The sequence below is a fragment of the Diplotaxodon limnothrissa genome, linkage group LG5 (genome assembly GCF_057381915.1).
Source record: "Diplotaxodon limnothrissa isolate DT_005_m linkage group LG5, D_limnothrissa_male_GT1.1, whole genome shotgun sequence".
Lineage (NCBI taxonomy): Eukaryota > Metazoa > Chordata > Actinopteri > Cichliformes > Cichlidae > Diplotaxodon > Diplotaxodon limnothrissa.
In genome coordinates, this window is record NC_140600.1 from 12390757 (window position 1) to 12417751 (window position 26995).

The following is a 26995-nucleotide window of genomic DNA, read 5'->3' on the forward strand; positions in this document are numbered from 1 at the left end:
TCCTTCCGGGACCTTGTTCACCTGTCCATTCACCTCTTTCCTGGCAGCTATGTGGTCGGAAGATCAGGAGGAGGTCTCCATTTCTTCACCGGTTCCTGTTTCCTTGTCCCGAAGGAAACGGCACCACCGCCACTCCTCTCCCCAGTCATCTGTTCTGCAACCTGGTCCTGCTGGAGGGTCCGAGGAGCCCGTCCGGCCTTCATCTGTTGTTCCCGCTGGGGGTTCTGGAGAACCGCACCAGCCTTTGTTTGCCTCTGCTGGAGGGTCCGAGGGGCCCGCCCAGCCTTCTGCCTCTGCTGGAGGGTCCGAGGGGCCTGTCCAGCCTTCTGTTCCTGCTGGGGGTTCTGGAGAGCTGCACCAGCCTTTGTTCGTCTCCGCTGGAGGGTCCGAGGGGCCCGTCCAGCAACCTGCCTCCGCTGCAGTGCCATCACCTGCGGCTCCCACGCTGTCGCCTGCAGCGCCACCACCTGCGGCTCACGCCGTCGCCTCCCACAGCCTCAGCTACAGCTACAGCTTTAGCTTCGCCTGGTCCAGCCTCAGCTACAGCTTCAGCTTTGCCTGGTCCTGCCTCGCCTGGTCCTGCCTCGCCCTGTCCGGCCTGCACGTCCTCGACCTGTCCGACCTGTCCAGCCTGCACGTCCTCGCCCTGTCCGGCCACCTTCCAGGCCGTTGGCTAGACATTGTCGTTGTTGCGGCCGGCCTCCGGACCTGCCCCGCCGTCGCCGTCCGCACGGTCGGCCCCCTGAACTGTTCGGGCTCCTGTGCTGTTGGCCCCCGGGCCGGCCCCCTGAACCGTTCTGTTTTGGACTCTGTTTTCTTGGGTTCCAGTGTGTTTCTGTTGTTGTTGTTGTTGTTGTTGGGTTTTTTGTTGTTGTTGTTTTGGACTCGTTTTGTTTTTTGGCCCTCTTGGTGCTCTTGTTTTGGTTTGTTTCGATGTGCTCGTTCAAGCCCAAAACACACTAGATTTTTACATTTTCGTTTTTAACATCATGCATCAGCATTGTTTTGGGAAATATTGATTAGATAGTAATAAAATGTTGGCATGTTTACGATGCCTGTTTCACATTTTCATTGCCCAGTTATAGCTCCTACTCTTACCAGTAGCTGAGATTACAGTTATAAAGAGAACTGATTTCATCTTATTGGTGCTGCCCTCAACAACAGTCCCAGTTTCTCATGTACCCCGTTGGGAAAATTAATTGTCCAGCCCTGTTTTGAAAGTGTCTAAGTTAAATACATTTTCCAGTAAATAGGAGGAAACACGAACAGTGTTTGAAACCATGAAAAAGGGACACATATTGACCAATCTTGAGCACATCTTTAATGACTGTTTTGCACATATTTTAATACAAGGAAACACTGAGACAGTCTCCAAGTACTTGACACTGTTGAGATTATTATGTATGCAGCACTATGAATGAAAGCTGTCTTGTGTTGGTTGCTGGTTATTGGTGCTGTAAGTGCCTGCGGATTTGAATATTTATTTAAAAGAATTGCATTTTGATGATTTCAGCAGCTGGTACGGCCGTGTGGCCTCTTCTTAAACAGATTTAAAAAGGCCGGAAACAATGTAGTCTCTCACATGTCCGTCAATGAGGCCAGTCCCATTATTGTGAATGAACCAGCACGGAACATTTTCCCCGTTCTTCACATCGTTCCTGAAATCCCTCTGCCAGCCTCTGTTGACAGAGAGAGATGTTTCATTTAGAAGATTCACACTGCGAGAGCACAAACACAGCAACAACACATTTAAAATTCATTTTGCATGCAAACACTTCCAGACTGAAGTCTTTAGTGTACCTGGTTACATTGAGCTCCTGTCCTTTCACATACATGGTGGCATCTGGTTTCTCTGGGACTTTTCCTGGATGCAAGTGTGCCACCTCATAGTTAATCCCATGATAGAACTGACCTGGAGGATGGTAAATCATTTAAATTATAAAAATATTTGAATTTGGACCCTTTCCAACACTGGTAATTGTAAATTATACCTAAATAATTTGAGTTTTGCTGTATTTGTTTTACTGATGCAAGAGATTAGTGGTCCTATATTGTTGTTAAATATTATTTATTAATAATTGCATTAACATAGAACATGGAAACATCTTCAAAATCATCAGTGATAAACCACAAATTTAGAGAAGAAATGTGTCATGTTGTACCTAGCAGGCCATGAACACCAGGGGACAGGAGGTGACTGTCCAGGGTGTAGAAACCCAAGTAGTCCCGGTGGTATGGGTGCTTCTTCCACACTTTGTGAAGCAAAATCACAAACTTAACTGAATCTCTTAGTGTTACAGTTAGGCTGCGATCCTTGGTCACAAGAAGATCCACACTGTAGGAGAAAGAATAAAAATCAATCATAAGAGCTTGAAAAGAAGGCAGTCTGACTTCTTTCAGTTTCATGGAAATGTTTCATCTCACATCTAAGAAACGTCTTTGATTCAAAAACCAAAAGGTGGAGAGTCCCAGGTATTTAAACCACAGTGAGGGTTGTGCCTTAGGAGGTGATCATTGGCTCATGATTAATCATGCAGAAAATCACATGAGCCAAAGTGTGAAAAAAAGCAGTGGATCATTACCACCAGACCTTTTGAGAGAAACCACTGTGAGACCTTGCCTCACCTGTCATGTGGCATACTCGTAAGACTCCCTGGATGATGGAGAAACTATGTAGACCTTTTTTTTTTTTTTGCTGTGACTTTAACAATGTAATCACTCACTTGGATCCTTTAATGGAGGCTGCGTCAGACCAAAGCAGTTTGACCCATTTGCCATCCTGGAACAGCGAGATGTCCTCAGTGCTCACCTCTAGCCTGACCCCAAGGGTCTGGTGGACAATGCCAAAACGCCAAAAATAGGTGTTTATTTTCCCATCAGGGGGAGTTTTCTTGTCTCCAATAATCTCACCATTCACCAAAATACCTGGAGACAGTGGGATCCAGTCAGTCACATGATATCTGGACTTTCTGGCACATATTGCATAACTCATGTATGAACTGAGGAAAAAAATATCAGTACAAGTTTTCGATCTATAAAATTATACATGAAGAAAAACAACGACGACACTAAGACTGCATTTCCTAAGTCTTAAGACAGCTGTGTACACGGGGCTGACCTGAATTTGAGTCTCTGACCAGGTTGAAAATGGTTCCTGGTTTGTCGTTGATGTTGAAACACAAAGCATCACCTCGGTCTGGTAGCTCTATCATGAAGTGAGGATCTCCATCCACTGCAGGGGCCCCAGAATAGTGTGACAGGAATAAATACATATTGCAGAAAAACACACAAGCAACATGAAGGTCATGACGTTCCACCCATGAAAAGTCCACACTCATGGGTGGAACCACGTCCATATACTTCATTTTAGTTCCAGCTACATAATCTTAAGTGTTGTTGTCAGTGTTTTGAAACACTGATACTGTTTTCAAAGAAAATCTGTCCATCACAGGCTCTATATTAAAGATGGAGATAGTTTCTGGATCCAAAAAGAGAAGCAAATATGGAGATGTCTTAAATCTGCTGTCATTCTTATGGCCAGCAGGGGGAGGCTTGTCAGGGTTTCAAAAAAAAAATTATATTTATCAATATCTTTGGGAAATGGCACACGGTTTCAGTGATCTATTTCCTGACTAATTTATAAACATGGGGTTCATTTTGTAAACTGTCCCCATTAGAATAAAAAGGAATTCAAAAGCAGCATATTAAGAAAGGACTACAAGTGAGCCTTTCCTTACTCAGAGCCAAAAAGATTGCTCTCCTTAATGTTTCATCTGCATCTATCCATTTTAACCAGAGTCTAAACATGTCTTTTCATTCAAAGAAATGGCATCTTTCTGGCATACTATTGAAAACATGCCAGTAAAGCTAAAATTTAGATGAAGCCAAAATTAGTCATTATCTGAGAGCAATGAAGAGCATTTCCACACATCTTTGGACCAGTTAGTGCAGAAGGACTTGAAATAATAATTAGCAATAATTTAAAGTGGCACCAAATTTAAAGTGGAGCAGTCACCAAGTCCTATGTTTGTGAAAGATGCCATGGCATTTTATCTAGTTAACTGTGCCTCTTAATGCAGATCTGTAAATATCAGCAAAGTAAGACGTCATGGCTGGAGCACAATCTATCCTATCTGAACTGTATATGATGTACTTACCAAAATTTGCGGGTGCTGGCGGGTAATGCCGTGGATACGACTGCGCAGGTATATAATTATATGCTTTGAACAGGGAGAATAAAATTCAAATCAACACGAATACAACAAATTGACTTTGTCCCATAAATCTTTTTTGTGATTTATTGTTACAAAAACAATCACTTACTCATTTTTTCAGCCTGCTGTCTTTGCTCTGTGAGAAAAAACAGACAGATAACAGTTTTAAACTGGAGCTCCAGCTTCTGCTTTTATACTTCACTAAAGAGGAATAATATGTGGAAAATGTAAACTCAGTCACCAGTTCTCTTTATGAATGAGCTGCAGCCATGCTTTGCTTTTGTGGTAAAGCTTGACTGCAGCCATTTCAAAGTGACACTTGACAAACACACACAACCACACACACACACACACACACAACCACACACGCACACACACACACACACACACCTCTCCGATTCATCAGTCAATATAGTTTTTGTCTCTTTAAGAAAAGCCAGTCCAGTGTTTTACATTTTTAAACTCTGTTTTCTCCAGGTACCTTCAGTCAGCTTGTCAGCAATAAGAGGGCTGCTTGTCGAGTCTTCGGTTTCGGGCTTGGTAACAACCATGGATGTGAGAGGGGTGACAAAGCTGTACTGCAGGGACATATCCAGGGCCTTGGCTGTTGTGTTGGCTTTCTCATCTGGTGTACCGCTCTTGCTGCCAGAAGGAAAATATATGTATTACTACAGGGAAATCTATAAAAGAACATCAAATGATTAAAATGAGCGTCCTGGTAAAAGAACAAGTGTCATCAAAGACTATATATCATACCATATTTCTTATGAGAACAATGTGCCTTAGCAGCCAAACTGAACTGATTTAAACTGACCTCTTGTCCAGTAACTGCTGGATAGTGAGGTAGGCCCACAACCGCTCGGTAAAATCTCCAAAGATGTACTCCTCGTCTGGGTAAAAAACATCCCAGTCTGCAGCACTCACTTGACCCTGGACTCTGAAGTCTTCTTCGAGCTTCAGGAGAAACAAAAGATAAAATCCATATGAACCAGAGTAAAACAAATAAATATAGGCTATGTCTACTCAATGTCTCAATGTTTCTGCCATTTTTTGTGTTTTTCTTTTTTTCCTCACCCCCTGTCCAACCACTTCCACCAGGAAGTTGTCAAGGTCGTTGTCCATTAAATGACCAGCCACAACAATCTCTGTGCCATTAAACAAGTAGCTAAAGTGGCTGGTGGTCAGAGAATCCACTGCATTGTCAGGATAGTGCATGTCCACCTCTAAAAGTAGAGGGCTGGCCACTTCATCGTAGAAACCCTGAAATAAATACACACACTTTATCACATTTGCATGTTCCAATTTTCTATCGTAAACTCAGCATGAAATAGTGACGGCATGTAATTCATAGGAATATGGCATAACTGCAGTGCTTTAAATGAAAATCTAAGAAATCATGACAATGTCTGTCTGGCTCCTGAAATCAAACCCACAGAAGAGGGCCCTGAAAACTGAAGGGTTTGCCTCCCACTCTTCTTTTAAATAACCTGGGAACCACAAGTAAGAGAGCGAAGTGCTCTGTTCAGGTGCTACATTACTTTGTTTTGGTGGTCTTTAAGAGAAGGTGGGATCTGAGTATTTAACACCTTGTATATGAAGATTGAATTTGATTTGGGATGTAACAGGAAGCCAATAAAGAAAAGCCAGTATGGGAGAAATACTTACTGGCTTTTAGTCAGTACTCTCACTGCACCATTTTGGATCAACTGAAGGCTTTTAGTGAGTTTTTTTAGAAGTTAGAAATGCATGAACTAGTTTTTCAACATCATTCTGAAACAGGATGTTTGTAATTTCAGAGATATTGCGAAGATGCAAGAAAACAGTCCTGCATATTTGTTGATTATGCACATTTAAGGACATATCTTGGTTAAAAACAACTATGGCTTTAGGGTTTTTTTTTTCTGCAGCCGAAGTAATTAGTGTGTATTATCTGGCTTCACTGATAGATAAAGCTGGATATCATCTGCATAGAAATGAAAATGAAATGTACACTATGCCTTCTTGTTTTACTGCCTAAGGGAACCATGTATAATATAAACAGAAATGGTCCGAGCACAGAACCCTGCGGAACTCCATAACGAATCTTTGTGAAGAGGATTCCCCATTTACATGAACAAATTAGAGTCTATTAGATAGAATTTATTTAAAACGGTTACACTGCAGTACATTTGACACCTAAAGCATACTCTAATCGCATCTTTTAAGAGCAAAAAACTCTTTTTCCAGGCTCAATGAAGAACTTCTAATTAGTGAGAAACCATGTTCTTCTCCTCTTGAGTAAGGTATGCATTTGTGAGTTATAATAGGGTGTGAGGTACTTCTGATTTGAGGCTATTTTCAGGGAAGCAGTCAGTGGCAGGTTTTGATTTGGGTGACTTGGGCTGTTGACCAGGGCGGTATCGTGGTTGGGACGGCATCATGGCATCTGCAAAAAAAAGTTGCTTGCACCCATCCTGCCTTGACATCATGCCAGCACATTTTGGAGATTGCATAGGCACATGTCTATTTGCGAGGAGTAAGGGTGCCCTCCATTTATGAGGTGCCTGCTCCTTGCTGCACAGGGAGGAGAGGGGTGGAATGGCAGAGTACTCTCTGGCTGGCTAATGCGGCACCTAAAACCAGCTTGCAAAATAAAACTAAATTGAAAACCAAACAAATCAGGGCTGTCAACGTTAACGCCCTCATCACGATTAACACATTTAAAATTTTTAACGCAATTAATCCATCTGGAGCGCAGAATGACTCAAAATCGCTGGCATGTCTCTGTCAACGCATTTCGGTAGTTTGTCCAAGTTTATGTTGTAGGGTTGGGTGTTGATACTGGAGTGCAAAATTACTGATGGAAGATGGAAAAGAAAAGTTCAAAGCCATCAGGTCCTCAGCTTAGAAAAAAAAGAGAAAAGAAGAGAGAAACGAGCAAAAGATACAGGCAAGCAGATGTGTCTTTGGATAATAGCAGGTATTATGTATGACATGTATCCTGAAACAAGATAGCATTCATTAGTAGGGATTGGGACAACTTCTGTTTACCTTTCTTAGCCACTTGGCTATGATCGTAAGCAGTAGGCAGACAGTAGACACTGATGTGGTTTATTGACTCTTTTGGACTGTTTTCAGCACAATATTAATTAGCCATTAATTGGAAGAGCTGTAATGTTGATTTGTCTGCTATTCTCAATGCATGACGAATTATAATGACTGCTTGTTAGCCATTTGCATAGTCTCTCTCTCTCTCACTATATAAAATATTTATCTTGTTAATTTCAGTACGTTTCCATCATCAGTTTTCACAATAAGATATGTTAATGTATAATCCTTAATATGTTTTGTGTGTGTGTGTGTGTGTGTGTGTGTGTGTGTGTGTGTGTCAGGGGGTGGCAGAGGGAGTGTTTGCCCAGAGCACCAAACAGGCTAGGACTGCCCCAGGGAGCAGTGATGGTAATAATGCCATTAAAATGGTAAATGGTAAATGGCCTGTATTTATATAGCGCTTTACTAGTCCCTAAGGACCCCAAAGCGCTTTACATATCCAGTCATCCACCCATTCACACACACATTCACACACTGGTGATGGCAAGTAACGGTGTTACTTTTTTCAGCAATTAGTAATCTAACTAATTACTATTTCTGTCATTACAATGTCGTTACTGTTACTAAGAAGAAAATGCAGTGCAGACGCCTTACTATTTTTCAACACACAGAAGAAGGCTGAAGCTACGGTGGCCCTGAGAGGCCAAATGGACTGCAACTTCAGAAAACACTTGCAAAAAGAAAAATGCTGCCAAAAGAAAAATGCTGCAATAAGAAAAATGCTGCAAAAAGAAAAACACTTGCAAAAAGAAAAATGCTGCAAAAAGAAAAACGCTGCAAAAAGAAAAATGCTGCAAAAAGAAAAACGCTGCAAAAAGAAAAATGCTGCAAAAAGAAAAATGCTGCAAAAAGAAAAACGCTGCAAAAAGAAAAATGCTGCAAAAAGAAAAACACTTGCAAAAAGAAAAACACTTGCAAAAAGAAAAATGCTGCAAAAAGAAAAACGATGCAAAAAGAAAAATGCTGCAAAAAGAAAAATGCTGCAAAAAGAAAAACGCTGCAAAAAGAAAAATGCTGCAAAAAGAAAAACACTGCAAAAAGAAAAACACCTGCAAAAGCACACAAGACACAACGGAAATGTTTCTGGGGAGACAATAACCCGACAGACCAGTTGCACGAACCAAAACATGCTAACAAGTGCACTGGGACTGGGAGACACTTCAAAGAAGTGGAAGCGGGGCGGCCAAAGAGTAAGCTTTTGTAGGTTTTGCTTATAATAACCAGTCCGCTGTAACTGTATGCCAGGCGTTTATTATCAGCCAACATGAACGTCCGTACACTCGTTTTTAGGAAGTACACATAACATCTAGAGAGAACCACAGTGACACCTGCTGGAACTCTCCGTAACGGCAGCAACAGGAGGCAGTATGGACAAACATAACATTGCTGTTATCTACATCCCCCTTTTCAGTTTTTTTTTCTTCTTCTTAATTTTGCACTTTTCAGGCAAACTCAAATCAAACAACACCACCGTGATGGAAGAACTTATCAGGTTATGGATTACACAACAAAATGAGGCTTCAAATATCAAATGAAATTCACAGTAATCATTGTCATAACTGCGACAAATATGCAACAACATAACACGAGATAAAACACATTTCAAAACAGAAAATACAGCACCGGTGTGCTTTTAATCCACGTATTTACTATTCGGTTTAGACACTCTACCAGATCTGATTCGGTACAAGTTGTCATCAGAGCGTACTTGGCATTTTGTAGGTGTTATCACCTGTTCTGACTGTTTTGTGCCATGTTGTGGTGGGTTGAGTTGAACTGTTTCATGTTTGTTGGTTTGTGTTTTATTAGGTTCAGTTTCATCCGCTCGTCGAGATGAGTCCAGTTCATCTTGTGTTGTAGCGAGCTTTTCGGGTTGAGGCTCGCTCACAGGCAGAAGATGTTGTCTGTTGCGCCTGTATTCTTTTCCACCCGACTCAACGACATATGAGCGAGGTTCAGCACATACTTTACTTACAACTCCAATCTTGTCATGTCCTCTCTGTGTTTGTAATCTCACCACCTCGTTTGGTGTTAATGGACTGAGCAGCTTGCTGGACTTGTCGTAGTGCTGTTTTTGAGTTTTACGCTTTTTTGTGAGTTGAGTTTTGATAGTGGTTGTCACTTTTGCTGTTGGTGTTAGCAGTTTTTTGCACACAGGAAGGGTTGACCGCGTTCGTCTTGATAGCAGCCTCTGTGCTGGTGAGCCAAGAATGTTGTCTCGTGGCGTGTTGCGTAGATGTAACAGGTTCAAATAGAAATCAGTTCCATCTCTTTTTGATGTTTCAAGGAGTCTTTTAGCACTCCGGACAGCTCTTTCACTGAGTCCATTTGACTGAGGGAACTCAGGGCTGCTTGTGACGTGTATGAACTCCCAGTGTGTGGCAAACTCACGAAAGGTCTGGCTGGTAAACTGGGTGCCATTGTCTGAGTACAGTTTCTGTGGTATCCCATGTACTGAGAAGTGGTGTTTGAGTTTGTTAATGACTGAGGCCGATGTTAGGTTTTCAAGTTTATCTATTTCAAACCATCCAGAATATGAATCCACGAGCACAAGGTAGTGGCGATTGTCCCATTCGAATAAGTCTGTGGCTGTGATGGACCAGGGAAGATCAGGAATTTGGTGTAGTTTCAGGGGTTGTTTTTGTTGGTGAGGCTTTAGACTGTTGCAAATGCTGCATGATTTGACTTTGTTCTCAATGTCAGAGTTTATTGTCAGCCAGAATACGCTGTCCCTTGCTCTCCTTTTTGTAGACTCCATGCCTGGATGTCCCTTGTGTAGTTCCTGCAGATAGGTTTCATGTAGTGATGCTGGAACGATGGCTCTGTTGCCTTTCATAATGACATTGTTGTCGATGATTAGTTCATCGTGGTAGCTGAAGAATGGTTTTATTTCTATAGGCACACTACTTGCTTGTTTTGGCCACCCCTGCTGGATGTAGCGAGCAAGTGTCTGTAGGGTAGCGTCCTTCGAGGTGTGTTCGGTGAGCTCTTGTAGGCGTTTTGGTGAGATGAGCTGAAGTGACATTACCTCGAAGTCGCGCCCCTCTTCCTTTAGAGGTTGCTCATCCAGCGTTGGTGTGCGAGAGAGTGTGTCTGCGATGTAAAGGTGTTTGCCTTTCTTGTACACCAGAGTCAAGTTGAACTTTTGTAATCGTAGCATCATGCGCTGTAGCCGTGCCGGGACTGTGTGGAAAGGTTTGTTTTGGATTGTGACCAAAGGCTGATGGTCAGTTTCAATCACCACTGGCTTTCCGTAGATGTAGTCGTAAAACCTGTAACATGCGAACACTACAGCTAGTAACTCCTTCTCTATCTGAGCGTACCTTCTCTCCGTTGGAGTTAAAGTTCTTGATGCATATGCCACAGGTTTGTCGTCCTGAAGGCATGCAGCCCCCAGACCATGCTGGGAAGCGTCACATGTGAGAGTCACTGGCTTGTGCATGTCATAGTATTGAAGTACTGGTGGGCTAGTGAGGCATGCTTTAAGTTTGTTGAAAACATCCTGCTGATGTTGAGTCCAGCTCCACACCACATCCTTGTGAAGCAACTGACGAAGTGGTGCCGACAGTTCACTTAAGTTTGGGATGAACTTGCCCAGGTAGTTGATCATTCCCAGGAAACGTTGGAGAGACGTCTTGTCCTCTGGTGGTGGCATTTCATTGATCGCGGAGATTTTAGTTGGATCTGCTTTTAGTCCTTCGTCAGTGAATATGTGTCCCACGTAGCTCACTTCTTTAAGTCTGAACTTGCACTTTTTTGGATTCAGTTTGAGTTTTACTTGTCTGGCTCGCTCCAGAACCTTTTTTACATTTTTGTCATGCTCCTCTATTCCTTTGCCTCCCACTATGATGTCATCCACTATCACTGCGCATGGATATCCCATGAATATTTGTTCCATGGCTCTCTGGAAGACTTCAGAAGCGGTGTTGATGCCAAAGGGCATCCTCAGGAATTTGAATCTGCCGAAAGGTGTTGCAAACGTAGTGAGAAGAGATGAGGCAGGATCTAGTTTGATTTGCCAGAAGGAGCTCTTTGCATCCAGAACTGAGAAGATGGTTGCTCCCGACATCTGAGCAGCTACTTCCTCCACAGTTCGCATGGGATGGTGAGGTCGCATTAGTGCCTTGTTCAGATCCCTTGGATCAATGCAGATACGAACATCATCTGTATTCTTTTTGTGTGTTGCGACCATGTTAGATACCCATTCCATGGGCTCCTCCACTGGTTCAATTACTCCCAGGGCCTGCATTCTTTGAAGTTCCTCTTTAACTCTTTTCTGCATAGGAACAGGAACGCGTCTTGGAGGGTTGACGACAGGTGACACGTTTGGAGTGAGTTTCATTGAGTAAGTTATAGGTAAGTCACCGACTTCATCTTTAAACAGGTCTGTGTATTCATGAAACACTTTCTGCGCTAGTGTCTCATCCTGATCTGTGTCAACTTGGTAGACTTCCTTGCTGAAACTAACCAGTTTCATTCGCACGCTGTCCTTTAATCCGATGATGGGTTGCACATCGTGTTTTACAACTTGGAATTGCAGGTCATATAACTGTCCAGCTAGCTTGCACTTGAGAGTAACTGTGCCTGTGGTCTTGATCTTCGTGCCTCCGAAAGCAACAAGATTTACCTGTTTTTGTGACTTGAATAGGGTTTCGTTGTTGCCGATCTTTCTGTAAGTGTCTAGTGAGATTACGTTACATTTTGCCCCAGTGTCTACTTTTAGTTTGAGGGCCTTATCAGAAACTTTGACTGTGCAGTATCCTTCTTTGTTGTGATTGTTCTCACCCTCCATTGTTAGGTGCTCAATGCAAAATGTCTCATCACTGTCTGGGTCAGCATCCTCTGAAATTTGGTTCACTTGTTTGCCTCTGTGATGTGGTTTTGCTGATCTGCATTGTTTTTTGTAATGATTGTATTTTTTGCAGACGTGACACTGTTGTCCGAAAGCAGGACATTGCTCCCTTTTGGCTGGATGCGAACCGCCACAGTTTCTGCAATTTTGAATGTTCGTTAGAGGTTTATTTATTTTCCTTTTGAACTTGCCATGTTTAATCTGTACAGTGTCCACACTAGCAGATGTAATATGCTTTGGTGTAGAGAGGGCTTTGCTATGTTGATCTGTGAGCTCGCTTATTTGGCATATACGCACCGCCTTGGCAAGAGTGAGTTCCGTCTCTTTAAGAAGGGAACGTCTGACGCTGTCACTGGTTATACCACATACTAATCTGTCTCTGATTAACTCGTCTTGTAGTGCACCAAAGCTGCAGGTTCTGGCCATGTTCTTTAACGTGCTCACGTATGCTTCAATGGTTTCACCGGGTTTCTGTTGTCTTTTGTTAAAGTTATGCCTCTCCATTATGACATTGGTCTCTGGGTTGCAGATTTCCCTGAACTTTCTCTTTAGGCATGCGGGGTCTTCCCTCGATTCCGCGGCGACTTCTACTATGCCTTCAGCTGATATGACTGCGGGGGCATACGTGAATGATCGCTCTCTTTCAATGGCCTCTGGTCCCGCCAGATTGAGGAGTATATAGGCCTTAGTCTTAGCATTTTTGTCACTGTGGGCAGCGGCGATAAAGATGTCATATTCGCGCTCGAACTTACGCCAGTTTTCAGCGACGTTGCCGTCAAAGATGAGAGGATCTGGGCGCCGGAATCCGTCCGCCATGTTGTGCGGTGATTGCTTTTTTCGTCGTCCTTACCGGCTCCGCTTTTCTTCTTGGACTGTGCAGGCTTTCTAATATATCCCACTTCTGACACCATGTAGGTTTTGCTTATAATAACCAGTCCGCTGTAACTGTATGCCAGGCGTTTATTATCAGCCAACATGAACGTCCGTACACTCGTTTTTAGGAAGTACACATAACATCTAGAGAGAACCACAGCGACACCTGCTGGAACTCTCCATAACGGCAGCAACAGGAGGCAGTATGGACAAACATAACATTGCTGTTATCTACAGCTTTCAAAAGTTAGTTCTGAATATTATGTCACTTATTTATGTGCAAATGTTTAATAATGAAGAACATTAAAACATTACTGTTGGCCACATGCCGGCAAAGTTATGTGACATTAGCGATGTTTGTACTTTTAGCGTTTACTTTGTTTTAAAGCCTATACTTTATACGCCGTTCGATAGTTGACCTTAATCTTACAGAGAATCTGACGATTTTGTGGATAATTAAAGTCAGTCATATATCCACAAACACAACAAGCTGAAAGTCAGTGAATGCTGCTCAGTTTGCGGTCCTGAATATCACGGCACAAGCAGGATTCACTACACTGTTAATGTTAACTATGTTATATTGCTGCCTCTGTTCGGTGGTGTCGAGCCAAACGGACTTTAACGTGTGTTTGAACGAGCTGACGGTTTACTCGTTAAGCTGAAAGAAAGATGCTTTAATCACAGCAGTCACATATGTGTCCACTGTACCATCTGGGAACTCTTCTTGTTTAGCACTCGTAATAACACAAACACTAAATCCTCCTTCTCTTGTGCTGTTTTGTAGCAGTGTATACATCTGAGACTGTCACCTTTCTGTCTGTCCTGCACTCTCTCTCTTTTTCTTTCTCTCTGATTGTGTAATAAAAGTATGAACATGTATTTATAAGTTACACTTGTGTTTGAATCCTGCAGCTTATCACACATTTGATTTCCATGTGACAACTGCAAGTGTCCAGAGTGAGGACAGACTGAAAGACCCACTGCTGCACATCATCTGTGAGGCTTTGCACCCCTGATGATCCACCAGGACAAATTCAGCACTGTGTGAGGAAGAGGAGGAGGAAGAGCCAGCAGCAGCTGACAGATGGAGAGAATAGACAGACTGTTCTATCTGTTCCCTGTTTGTGAAGAACTGCTAGGAAAGTTATAACTAATTGTCTGTCCTGAATCAGTCTTATTAGATAATGTTCAAATAATTTTATCATTCCAGTGTTTTCAGTGTGGGAGAAAGTACTCAGGGCTGTCAAGTTACACACTATGAAATGCAGCAACAAGTTTAATATTCAGAAACCTAAAGTATGTATCAGCAGCAGAATGGATCTAAAAATAACTGTTTGTTTCAGTTCTATGAAGCTTTGAGTATTTTGGATTAGTAGCACTGCTGTGTTTGTTGCATCATATTGCTGTAATTGTTTATATGCTTTATATATTCTGAGGTAAGTTGATCTATATATATATATATATATATATATATATATATATATATATATATATATATATATAAACCAACACCCAGCACGCCCCTGCGGGCGGTTTATCCTTCAAGCTCGGGTCCTCTACCAGAGGCCTGGGAGCTTGAGGGTCCTGCACAGTATCTTAGCTGTTCCCAGGACTGCGCTCTTCTGGACAGAGATCTCCGATGTTATTCCCGGGATCTGCTGGAGCCACTCGCCTAGCTTGGGAGTCACCGCACCTAGTGCTCCGATTACCACGGGGACCACCGTTACCTTCACCCTCCACATCCTCTCGAATTCTTCTCTGAGCCCTTGGTATTTCTCCAGCTTCTCGTGTTCCTTCTTCCTGATATTGCTGTCATTCGGAACCGCTACATCGATCACTACGGCCGTCTTCTTCTGTTTGTCTACCACCACTATGTCCGGTTGGTTAGCCACCACCATTTTGTCCGTCTGTATCTGGAAGTCCCACAGGATCTTAGCTCGGTCATTCTCCACCACCCTTGGGGGCATCTCCCATTTTGACCTCGGGACTTCCAGGTTATACTCGGCACAGATGTTCCTGTACACTATGCCGGCCACTTGGTTATGGCGTTCCATGTATGCCTTGCCTGCTAGCATCTTGCACCCTGCTGTTATGTGCTGGATTGTCTCTGGGGCATCTTTACACAGCCTGCACTTGGGGTCTTGCCTGGTGTGATAGACCCCAGCCTCCATGGATCTTGTACTCAGAGCTTGTTCTTGTGCTGCCATGATTAGTGCCTCTGTGCTGTCTTTCAGTCCAACTTTGTCCAGCCACTGGTAGGATTTCTGGATATCAGCCACCTCCTCTATCTGCCGGTGGTACATACCGTGCAGGGGCCTGTCCTTCCATGATGGTTCCTCGTCTCCCTCCTCTTTCTTGGGTTTCTGCTGCCTGAGGTATTCACTGAGCACTCGGTCAGTTGGGGCCATCTTCCCAATGTATTCTTGGATGTTCGTTGTCTCATCCTGGACTGTGGTGCTGACACTCACCAGTCCCCGGCCCCCTTCCTTCCGCTTAGCGTACAGCCTCAGGGTGCTGGACTTGGGGTGAAACCCTCCATGCATGGTAAGGAGCTTTCTTGTCTTTATGTCAGTGGCTTCTATCTCCTCCTTTGGCCAGCCTATTACCCCAGCAGGGTACCTGATCACGGGCAGGGCGTACGTGTTGATGGCCCGGATCTTGTTCTTACCATTCAGCTGACTCCTCAGGACTTGCCTGACCCTCTGCAGGTACTTGGTGGTTGCAGCTTTTCTAGCGGCCTCTTCATGTTTCCCATTCGCCTGCGGGATCCCCAGGTACTTGTAACTGTCCTCTATGTCTGCAATGTTGCCTTCTGGTAGTTCAATCCCCTCAGTTCTGACTACCTTCCCTCTCTTTGTTACCATCCGACTACACTTCTCCAGTCCGAACGACATTCCAATGTCATTGCTGTATAGCCTGGTAGTGTGGATCAGTGAATCGATGTCTCGTTCACTCTTGGCATACAGCTTGATGTCATCCATGTACAGGAGGTGGCTGACAACTGCTCCGTTCCGTAGTCGGTATCCGTAGTCGGTATCCGTAGTCGGTATCCGTAGTCGGTATCCGTAGTCGGTATCTGTAGCCAGTCTTGTTAATGATCTCACTGAGGGGGTTCAGGCCTATGCAGAACAGCAGTGGGGACAGAGCATCTCCTTGGTAGATCCCACACTTGATGGTGACTTGTGCTATGGGCTTGGAGTTGGCCTCTAGTGTTGTACGCCACATCCCCATTGAGTTCCTGATGAAGGCTCTTAGGGTCCCATTGATCTTGTACAATTCTAGGCATTCCAGTATCCAGCTGTGGGGCATTGAGTCATAGGCCTTCTTGTAATCAATCCAGGCAGTGCACAGGTTGGTCAGTCTGGTCTTGCAGTCTCGGCTGACTGTTCTGTCTACCAGTAGCTGGTGTTTTGCGCCTCTGGTATTCTTGCCAATTCCTTTCTGTGTCCCGCTCATGTATTGACCCATGTGCCTGTTCATCTTAGCCGATATGATGCCTGACAGGAGCTTCCATGTAGTACTGAGGCAGGTTATTGGTCGGTAGTTGGAGGGGACCGGTCCCTTCTTGGGGTCCTTGGGGATCAGGACCATCCGACCTTCGGTTAGCCATTCCGGATGTCTCTCGTTAACTAGCAGCTGGTTCATTTGTGCTGCCAGACGCTCGTGGAGTGCAGTCAGCTTCTTTAGCCAATAGGCGTGAACCATGTCGGGCCCTGGTGCTGTCCAACTCTTCATACTGGAGACCCTTTCTTGGATATCTGCCACTGTGATGGTTACTGGACCCTGTTCAGGGAGGTCGCTGTGGTCTGCCCTCAGATCCACTAGCCACTGAGCATTGCCGTTATGGGTTGTGTCCTTCTCCCATATGCTCTTCCAGTATTGCTCCGTCTCCAGTAGGGCTGAACGATTATGGAAAATAATCTAATTGCGATTTTTTGCCCCAATATTGCGATTGCGATGCGATATGCGATTATTTTTTAAGGTCTTTGTCTTCTGTATTATTAAACAAAGACAAGCAATACATCATATAGTATGGCCAATACTATATTACATTAATTTTAAACTGTTCTTTCCTGGAAGACAGACCTCTGTTATGATGACATGAGGTGATGCATGAATTGATGACTGACATTTTTATTTAACTTCTTCAATCACAACAGTATATTTGAACATACACAATAGTTTATTTTTAGCTTACAAACATCTGAGCATAAAGTGCTGACAAGGAACCCTGGTGTAAACATTAAAATGAAAGTCAGTACAATGTGCAGATTGCAGAAATATACATAAAAAAAATCAGTGGCTTTACCACACTCAGTTTTTCGACATCTGTGAACTACTAGACAGTCATTAAATTAAAAAATAATATTAAATAAATAAAACTAATAAATAAAAAATACACACATCTTACTGATCTCTGCAGTCAGTAACATTACACATAAAGTGCAAACATAATAGCAATTGTATAAACACACACACAAACACGCCTTTCAAATTTAAAGGCGTGAAATTGGACGGTCTAGTTCTGATTAGCGTCACCGCTGTCTCGGTGGAGTTTAATAAACTCGGCCGTCTGCTTCTTGCTATCTAAAATATAACCAGACACTGGTGTAAATTCTCGACTGTCTCATACTTCTGTTTAATAAGTTTTCTGTTTGACGTTTAGTCAGCTGTGTGAAAACCAAGGAGGAACCCACCCGGGGGATTAATAAAGTTTTATTTTATCTAATCTAATAACTTTAATCTCAGCCAAACCGATTTACTCACGAACAAACAAAACACTGAAAAAAGCCCAACAATAACATTTTTAGGTTGTCTAAGTGACTTATATATTACGTTTAACCCGAGCAGCGAAACTCCGCGGTGATCTGAAAATGATGTGCCGGGAGTTGTGCCGTTCTCGGCCGCATCAGTAACCCTCGAGCTCCCGGCTAGCTGTCGAGCTGGTGGGTAGCAGACGCCTCTGAAAACGTCGAAGCACTTTTGCAAATATGGGATATCTTGATAAACCGAGCAGATATTTGATGTTTACACAACTACTTTCTCGCCTGAAAATATGTTAAAAGTTTATTTTGTGACCCTGAAAGATTAGTATGAGTAATTTTAAAACTTAGTAGCGGCCGCCATTGCTGGAAACTGGAGTTTGGCTGGGCCGCGCTATGAATTCTGGGATATGGTAGTAATTTGGACAGCCTTCGGCGCGTCGCTGTGACGTAATCGGTCTACAAATGCGGCCTCAGGAGGATGCAGCCCATGAATTTGGACATGTCCAGAGTATAATCGCAGCCTTTGCGGTTAGAAAATTGCACTTGATCATGTCGCGATATTATCGCAAATGCGATATATCGTTCAGCCCTAGTCTCCAGCCTTGGTGGTGCTGTTCTCTTATTATTATTGTTCCCTTGCCACTGAGAGTACACCTTTGCTGGTTCTGTGGAGAACAGCTGGTTTATTCTCCTGCCTTCTATCTCTCTGGTGTACCTCCTCAAGCGGCTGGCCAAGGCTGTGAGTCTTTGCTTGGCAGTTTCCAAGGCCTCAGGTATGGACAGCTTGCTGTATTTCTTATGCACCTTCTTTGTCGCACCTTTCTGCAACTCCGTTAGTTGGCTAACCTCCCTCCGTGCTACTTTGATCTTGCCCTCTAGCCTCCTTCTCCATGGAGAGTACTGCCCCTTGTGGCTGTTCAACTTGTAGCCAAGCATCTCACTGATCACTGCTGCCGTATTGTAGATCAGCTTGTTAGTGTCGGTAATCGTGGTTGTAGGTATTGTCCGTAGTGCTGCATTAACATCATCTAGCAGACCTTCTGAGGGTACTTCACGTAATCTTGGTAACCGGCTACGGGGGATCCAGGTTTCAAGCTTGGCCATGATCCTATTTTTCAGGTCAGTTCCTCTCGCACTCAACAATCCTTCTCCTATCGCACTTGGGGCTATGTACCCAATCTCGGGTGGGGGTGATGATATCTCCCCCCTGACCTGGCGTCCTGACTCCTCCTTGCCGTAGCATTTGTGTTGTACCTCGTCAATCTCTAGCTGTGAGAGCAGTCCCTTCTTTCGAATGTTGGAACACTGAGCTACTAGTTGTTTCGCCGTCATTGTGGATGTTGGGTATCGAAGAATCCATAGGTCCCTCATCCTATTCATGTAGCCCCTTCCGCCGGGGTTACTTGCGTAGTAGCATTCCAACAACGCCCTGTTTTCGTCTCTTGCCCATCGATGCCTTCTTGTTCCAGTAGCCCACTTTTCGTCAGGGTGCCCTGGTTCCTCCGGGCGACGTCTGAGCCGGCATGCCTTCATATTTATCTGTCTCGCTCATGTCTCACATCAATCACATGACCAATTTAAGATCACATAGAAACAAGATGCTATATACCATATAGCATCTTATATAATGCTATATAAATTGTGTTGATAGGCCAAGTAAAACCAGAGCCAGGATTAAAAAAATTCATAAAAGTCATGATAAAATAAAATATATGTGGTGTTTTCTCCAGAATACTATCGTTGCGTTTACTGTCTAAGGACAGCGCTTGCAAGCACTCTCTGCTTATGATTCCCCCCCCCACCTATTGGTGGAAAAATGTACCATGTCGACCAATAAAAAAACTGGTATGGTCACATAGCATTTGGTTCTTTAGGGAGAGGAGGATGTTTTAGGAGTGAAGGCGGTGAGAGAACGAAAGAGAGAGAGAGAGCTTTGAGATGTGAGAGATTTGTGATGTTTAGCGTGTCTGGAGTGTGTAGTTAGTGTGTCGTGTAGTTAGTGTTTAGTGTTTAGTGTAGTCTCCAGGTGGAGTGATACATCTCCTGCTGTCATGCATTGATGTATCAGGCTTGTGAAGTGCTCCTTTATCTTATAGTGGATATGATTATTTTTTGGAGTGGCACAAATAATTTGTGCTGAAAAGAATGACACCAAACAAGGCAAGATAAATACAGTGGGGCAAAAAAGTATTTAGTCAGCCACCGATTGTGCAAGTTCCCCCGCCTAAAATGATGACAGAGGTCAGTAATTTGCACCAGAGGTACACTTCAACTGTGAGAGACAGAATGTGAAAAAAAAATCCATGAATCCACATGGTAGGATTTGTAAAGAATTTATTCGTAAATTAGGGTGGAAAATAAGTATTTGGTCACCTCAAACAAGGAAAATCTCTGGCTCTCACAGACCTGTAACGTCTTCTGTAAGAAGCTTTTCTGTCCCCCACTCGTTACCTGTATGAATGGCACCTGTTTGAACTCATCATCTGTATAAAAGACACCTGTCCACAGCCTCAAACAGTCAGACTCCAAACTCCGCCATGGCCAAGACCAAAGAGCTTTCGAAGGACACCAGGAAAAGTATTGTAGACCTGCACCAGACTGGGAAGAGTGAATCTACAATAGGCAAGCAGCTTGGTGTGAAAAAATCAACTGTGGGAGCAATCATCAGAAAATGGAAGACATACAAGACCACTGATAATCTCCCTCGATCTGGGGCTCCACGCAAGATCTCATCCCGTGGGGTCAAAATGATCATGAGAACGGTGAGCAAAGATCCCAGAACCACACGGGGGGACCTGGTGAATGACCTGCAGAGAGCTGGGACCAAAGTAACAAAGGTCACCATCAGTAACACACTACAACGGCAGGGAATCAAATCCCGCAGTGCCAGACGTGTTCCGCTGCTGAAGCCAGTGCATGTCCAGGCCCGTCTGAAGTTTGCCAGAGAGCACATGGATGATACAGCAGAGGATTGGGAGAATGTCATGTGGTCAGATGAAACCAAAGTAGAACTTTTTGGTATAAACTCAACTTGTCGTGTTTGGAGGACGAAGAATACTGAGTTGCATCCCAAGAACACCATACCTACTGTGAAGCATGGGGGTGGAAACATCATGCTATGGGGCTGTTTTTCTGCCAAGGGGACAGGACGACTGATCCGTGTTAAGGACAGAATGAATGGGGCCATGTATCGTGAGATTTTGAGCCAAAACCTCCTTCCATCAGTGAGAACTTTGAAGATGAAACGAGGCTGGGTCTTCCAACATGACAATGATCCAAAACACACCACCCGGGCAACAAAGGAGGGGCTCCGTAAGAAGCATTTGAAAGTCCTGGAGTGGCCTAGCCAGTCTCCAGACCTCAACCCCATAGAAAATCTGTGGCGGGAGTTGAAAGTCCGTGTTGCTCGGCGACAGCCCCAAAACATCACTGCTCTCGAGAAGATCTGCATGGAGGAATGGGCCAAAATACCAGCTACTGTGTGTGCAAACCTGGTAAAGACCTATAGTAAACGTTTGACCTCTGTTATTGCCAACAAAGGTTATGTTACAAAGTATTGAGTTGTATTTTTGTTATTGACCAAATACTTATTTTCCACCCTGATTTACGAATAAATTCTTTACAAATCCTACCATGTGGATTCTTGGATTTTTTTTCCACATTCTGTCTCTCACAGTTGAAGTGTACCTCTGGTGCAAATTACTGACCTCTGTCATCATTTTAGGCGGGGGAACTTGTACAATCGGTGGCTGACTAAATACTTTTTTGCCCCACTGTAGTTTTTAAAGGTGAACTGTAGAGGTAAAATAACAGCAATTATACTCTCGCCCCAAGGGGGTTAGACTTTTTTTTTTATTTACACAATAGTTACTTTTCCCAGTAATTAGTTACTTCTATAATATTGCAACTCAGTTACTAACTCAATTACTTTTTGAAGAAATAACTAGTAACTATAACTATTTACTTTTTGAAAGTAACTTGCCCAACACTGCAGGGGAGCCAGAGTATTCAGAGTCATATCCAGTGACAATCTATCAGATAATCAACCTCTGTGAGAGTTTAGGTAGCGGCTCTGCATTGTGTTGGCTAAGAGTCAGGCTTTCAAATGAATTCAAACTGTCTGTGTTGTTGTGGGCTGTTGTGGGCTGTATATATTATCTGAATGGGACAACTAAGGAGAGAGGGGGGTAGGGCAAAGTGCGCTGCAGGAGAGGAGAGGTGTTTGCGTAGATCTGTTTGTTTTCAGATGCAACACACTCAACCTTTTAATGAAGAAACAAATTCAAATATCACTCTGATAACACTGTTAGTGTTGTTATCAATATTATCAATATTTGGATCAGTCCACCCGACTCTAACTGGAAGACAATGGTCGCTGGTGTCTCTAGTTTCACGCATCTCAAAACAGTTGCCAATAACGAGAATATTTTCCTCACCACGTGAGGCAAAATAATTCACACTATGGTTGTTTGGTGAATGGGACAATATGGACTTCCTGCTTACTGTTACCCAGCTGGCCTGATTTATTGGCTACTCTGTACAAACCGCCCGGGGAGGCAGTTAACGATGGCTAAGCCCACATGGACTACAGGGCTCTGGCTAGCTGCAGGATTTTCAAGGGTCTGGAGCTGGGACTCCAACTCAGTGATTCTGGTTTCCAAAACTACAAACAGGCTGCATTTATTCTAATTATAATTTGCCGGTGATTTAGCAGAAAGTATGCTTGGATAAAGCACACGAGGTTACACTGTGGAAGAAGTTATTATCTAAAGGTTTCTAAATAAGGGAGCTACACAGATTAGTGTGGAAGAGGAACTCGCACCTGGAGCTGAGCAGCAGCATCTGAAGCTTCAAAGATTCTGCGGGCCAGGCCTTTGTTTTGTTTGCTCATCACATCCAGGAAGGAATAATCCACATTATTTCCAAATCCAAGGCAGTACAGAGACATGTTTCCCCCAATAGCTGTACGCATATTCTCCTGGATCTTGCCAGTGTTGCTCTCTCCTACAAATGCATGCATGCAAAACATAAAGAAAAAAATGCTAAATGCAATGTAATGTTAAATGTTAAATGCTGAACAAACATAATCTAGCCTACGGTATGTTTGCACTCTACATACTTACCCTCATTTGGCATTCCATCAGTCAGTAATATAATCATATCAGCACTTCTATCTGGTAGCCTCTCCATCTGTCTGTCTTTGACCAGCATGTTTACAGCAGTCAACACTGCATCATTAATATTGGTTGCTAAAAGAAAAACACAATTCATGTTTTAAAATGCATAAACTATTAATGTTTTTGTGCTGTTAGGTGTTTGTTTTTTTGTTTTGTTTGCTTGGTTTTTGTATTTCTTACCTCCTCTGCTACGCATTCTTCTGATGTAATCCATGGCTTCAGTTATGTTTTCCTTTGTTGCTTTGGTAAGTGAATCCTTCCAGGTTTCAATAACAGAATCAAACAGGATGATGGCAAAGTGGTCGTCTTCATGGACTTGTTGAAGAATGGCCAGCATAGCTTCTCTTGTCTACAAAGAGTCAGAGGATGACGTGTGTCCACGTGAACTTTGACATATTAGAAGCACATCAGGGGTCAGAACAACTTCTTACCTGCTCCATCTTTCTTCCACTCATTGATCCACTTATATCAATTACAAAGACCACATTCTTTGGGAGTTTGGGTAATTCAGGAGCAAAGAAGTGCACAAAGTATCCATTTACAATCTGAAGAAGAGACAGATTCCAAAAAGTAATGAATTTTAAAACAATGGTGTAATAAATCACTTTTTCAATTTGATCTTATTCAGTACTTGAAGCTTTCACTGACCTGTATGTCCCCAAGGTTCTTCTCTCGCTTCACATCATAGCTGACAATAAAATCTCCATCAATAAGTGTTCCATCACAACCTGGACACTTCCTCTGCTGCTCCATGGTTGGTGAGAAGGAGATATGCGCCTGAAAAGGGAATAATACATACACAATTATGATCCCAACTGAGATTCAACCATGCAATAAAGTGGGGTGCAGTAATTAGAAAGTTTATTATAGATGATCATCAATTGTATGAAGGTACCTTTCTGTCTGTGACAGTTTTCTCCACCAGAGGGAGCAGCTCATTCGAGAGGAAGGTTGCATGGGCGTCAACATAAGAAATGCCCTGAGGCTCATAGATGTTTGTCACAATCTGTTTCCACAAAGGCAAACATGGAGACAAGAGATCATTTCTAATGTAAATCAGGAAATCACCCTATGGGGGTTAAAATGTCTTGATGCATGCTCAATCATCCAGGTAAGGAAATCCCAAAAAGTTGATTTGTGGACTCTGTTCATGTGGATGTAACTGTTTTCAGTGCAAGAAACATTTTGTCACTCATCCAAGTCACTTCATCAGTCTCAGCTGACTGCATGTTTGTCCAACCTTATAAACAGTATCTGGCTGTAGTGCTTTCAGTGGGAGAAATGTTTTGTCAATCATCAAAATGTATCTTTGCACAATAACAAAACGTTTCTCCCACTGAAAGCACTACAGCCAGATACAAAGAATACATTTTTTGGGACACCCTAAGTAGGGAATCTAATCAAACATGGATTCACCTGAAAGTCCTGAACCAGTGTTTTGGGTTTGACTCTGGTCAAAAGCTCATATCGGCCCAGTTTCCTCTGAAGGAGCTCCTCATATGTCAGGACAAAGGTCACGTTGCTTTCAGCTGCAATATTGACAGAGACTGAAAACTTCTCCATCTTTCTTCCAGAAGCCCTGGAAATAACAACAACAAAAATGTCACAGAGATATCTGACAGCTTCTCCAGTGAATTTACACGATCTGTGTTTCTGGTTCATTTGGACGACTCACTTGACGAGTCCAGCAGTCTGTCCAGAGGAAACAGCCTTCTCGTACTGTTTCTTAGCTTTCTCCTTCTCCTTCACCTCTCCAACATACACCTGACCCTCAATTTCCCTGTGGATGTGAAAGATGGAGATAGACATGAGGGATGTTAAAGCACATAAATTGACACCAAGATAGTGAGAAATTCAGCTTTGGAGCACAGTTGTGAAATGAAGGACTGGCCTATAAAACTGTCAGAATGATTAGAGAGGAAACAGACTAACATGCTGAAGTTTGTGATGAAAGCAGTCTTGGGCAGCTCCACTTCAAAAAAGATTTCCTGTGACGAGTTTGCTTTGTTGAACGCCTTGGAGGTCATGACAGTGTGGGCAAAACGAGAGGTCACAGTGCAGTCCACTGTCACACTGTGCACCTCCACCTGAGACAGAGAGACAGAAGGAAATGTAAGAAGATAAAAATGGGTTTCTCTCTATGAATCTGATTTTTTAATCTGAATTAAAACTATTATCTCTCATCACCATTATCATCACCAGGAATATGAATGGATACATTTCTTACCATTACTTCATTTGTACTTCTTTTCTGTAAGAACAAAGGGCGATGGATTCACATTAAAAAATAATAAGGCTGCACTAAGCTCTTAATTTCCACTGCATGTTTATGTAGTTATTGGTTTACCAGCAGATATATCTTTAAAAATAGTGTGATCTGTGTTATGTTGAAGTTGAGCTGTTATGACGCAGTATCAGAAACTGAATTTTAGCAGTGATTAAAAACTAATGAGATGTTTTCACTAATACAAAGAGACTATGTGTGAATAGTTTTCCAAGTACCTGCAGTGATCTGGCAGCTCCTCTTCTTTCCTGAAATACACACACAGGATATTACGGAGATTACACGAAGTAAGTTTTAAGAAAAAGCTTACAAAAAACTCAGACACAGTTGGTGTTTAAGGGTTTTGGGTTAAAAAAAAAAAATCATAGAACTACTTTCTGAAGTCAGCGCTGTCAAAATCATGCCACAAAGTTATTTCAGTTTCATATCACAAAAGTGTTTGACGTTACCTGTATGGCTTCATCGTGCCTGGAGATGACCAGAGCTCCTGAGGCTGAGCTGCTCAGCCAGAGGCAGGCGCAGCCCCACAGCAGCAGCAGGCGAACACCCAACAGTCCAGACATGACCAAACTCTGACTGAACACTGGCTGACTTCAGTGCAGAGCAAAACTCTCAGTGTCCTGTGGGAGGGACACGTATCTGTGTGTTTTCCTATATTGGTCAGCTGCCCTGAGCTCAATGTCCAGGAGGCTGTGAGGTGGCTGTGAACCGCAAAGATAATATTTGCTAGTTTGTGGATGTTTGGGAGAGTGAATCCCATCGACACTTAATTAAAGACTTAGCAAAGTGACAATAAAATCGACACCAACTGTTTCAAGAAAGTAATCCGAAAAAGTTGATTCTGTTCATCTGGACGTAACGTTTTCAGTGGGAGAAACGTTTCATCACTCATTCAAGTGACTTCTTCAGTCACAGCTGACTGCAGGTTTGTCCAGCCATATAAACAGTACCTTTACACAATGACTCAAACGAGGCCACTAAATGAACAATGGGCTGTGAGGTCAGTTCCTTGATTATTAATATGCAAATTGTCATGACCATTGATCAACAAACACTTTTCAAAGACCATTGATCAAAGACTACAGATTAACGGGCAAGAGTACCATTCACAGAAAGCTGGAGAATGGCTGCAATCACAGCATTGTGAGATGGGGAAAGATGTCTCTAAATCCTTTAGGTTTCTTGGCTGCCGCCTGGAAACTCGAAACTTTATTTTTTACAGGCCTGAGGTCTGGAGACTGGCTAGGTCACTCCAAGATCTTCCACATCTCGTCTTCATTGTTTTGGCTGAAGGAAGGAGGTTCTTGTGTGGGACTTTACTTTACAGTCTTTTTATGCTCTTGGAATTAAAAAGTGAAGACCTGTCAGAAACTACAAGAGGCTTTTTATCATTTCTCATCATCAGCATTTATGTAAAGATGTGTTTGTCATTTAGCCCAGAAACATAAGTAGACATAATCTCCGCAGACAGTAAACTAGATTTTTGTCTGCTTATTTGTTGTGTTGCAATTTTGGCAAACAACTATTGATGTTGGCTCTTCTCTATTCCAGACCTAGCCAGATCTGGTAACTCATTTTGTGGCACTATGCTGACCAACCCCCACATTTCTATTTGTTCACTAGTTAGGGATCAGCGTTTAAAATACAACAAATGAACATTTATTTTTTTGATACTAAGGGAAGGCCTCTGAAAATCTAGAGATTTGTTAACACATAACTTTAAAAGAAAGAGCTTTACA

General features: G+C 43.0%; 1 protein-coding gene across 1 annotated transcript; it reads right to left on the reverse strand.

The window, feature by feature from the left end:
- Nucleotides 1–1304: 1304 nt before the first annotated feature.
- On the reverse strand, nt 1305–25874 carry LOC146631689 (inter-alpha-trypsin inhibitor heavy chain H3-like). Its single transcript, XM_085353060.1, has 22 exons — nt 25706–25874; nt 25475–25504; nt 25200–25223; nt 24905–25059; nt 24648–24752; nt 24389–24551; nt 23868–23978; nt 23621–23749; nt 23404–23517; nt 23153–23321; nt 22919–23044; nt 22618–22799; nt 5289–5474; nt 5029–5168; nt 4696–4856; nt 4324–4350; nt 4158–4220; nt 3119–3232; nt 2724–2925; nt 2163–2335; nt 1801–1912; nt 1305–1679 (listed from the first exon to the last, which is right to left on the reverse strand). Exons 1-22 carry the CDS (start codon nt 25817–25819, stop codon nt 1541–1543), a joined length of 2739 nt encoding a protein of 912 aa, XP_085209186.1. The 5' UTR covers nt 25820–25874; the 3' UTR covers nt 1305–1540.
- Nucleotides 25875–26995: the final 1121 nt, after the last annotated feature.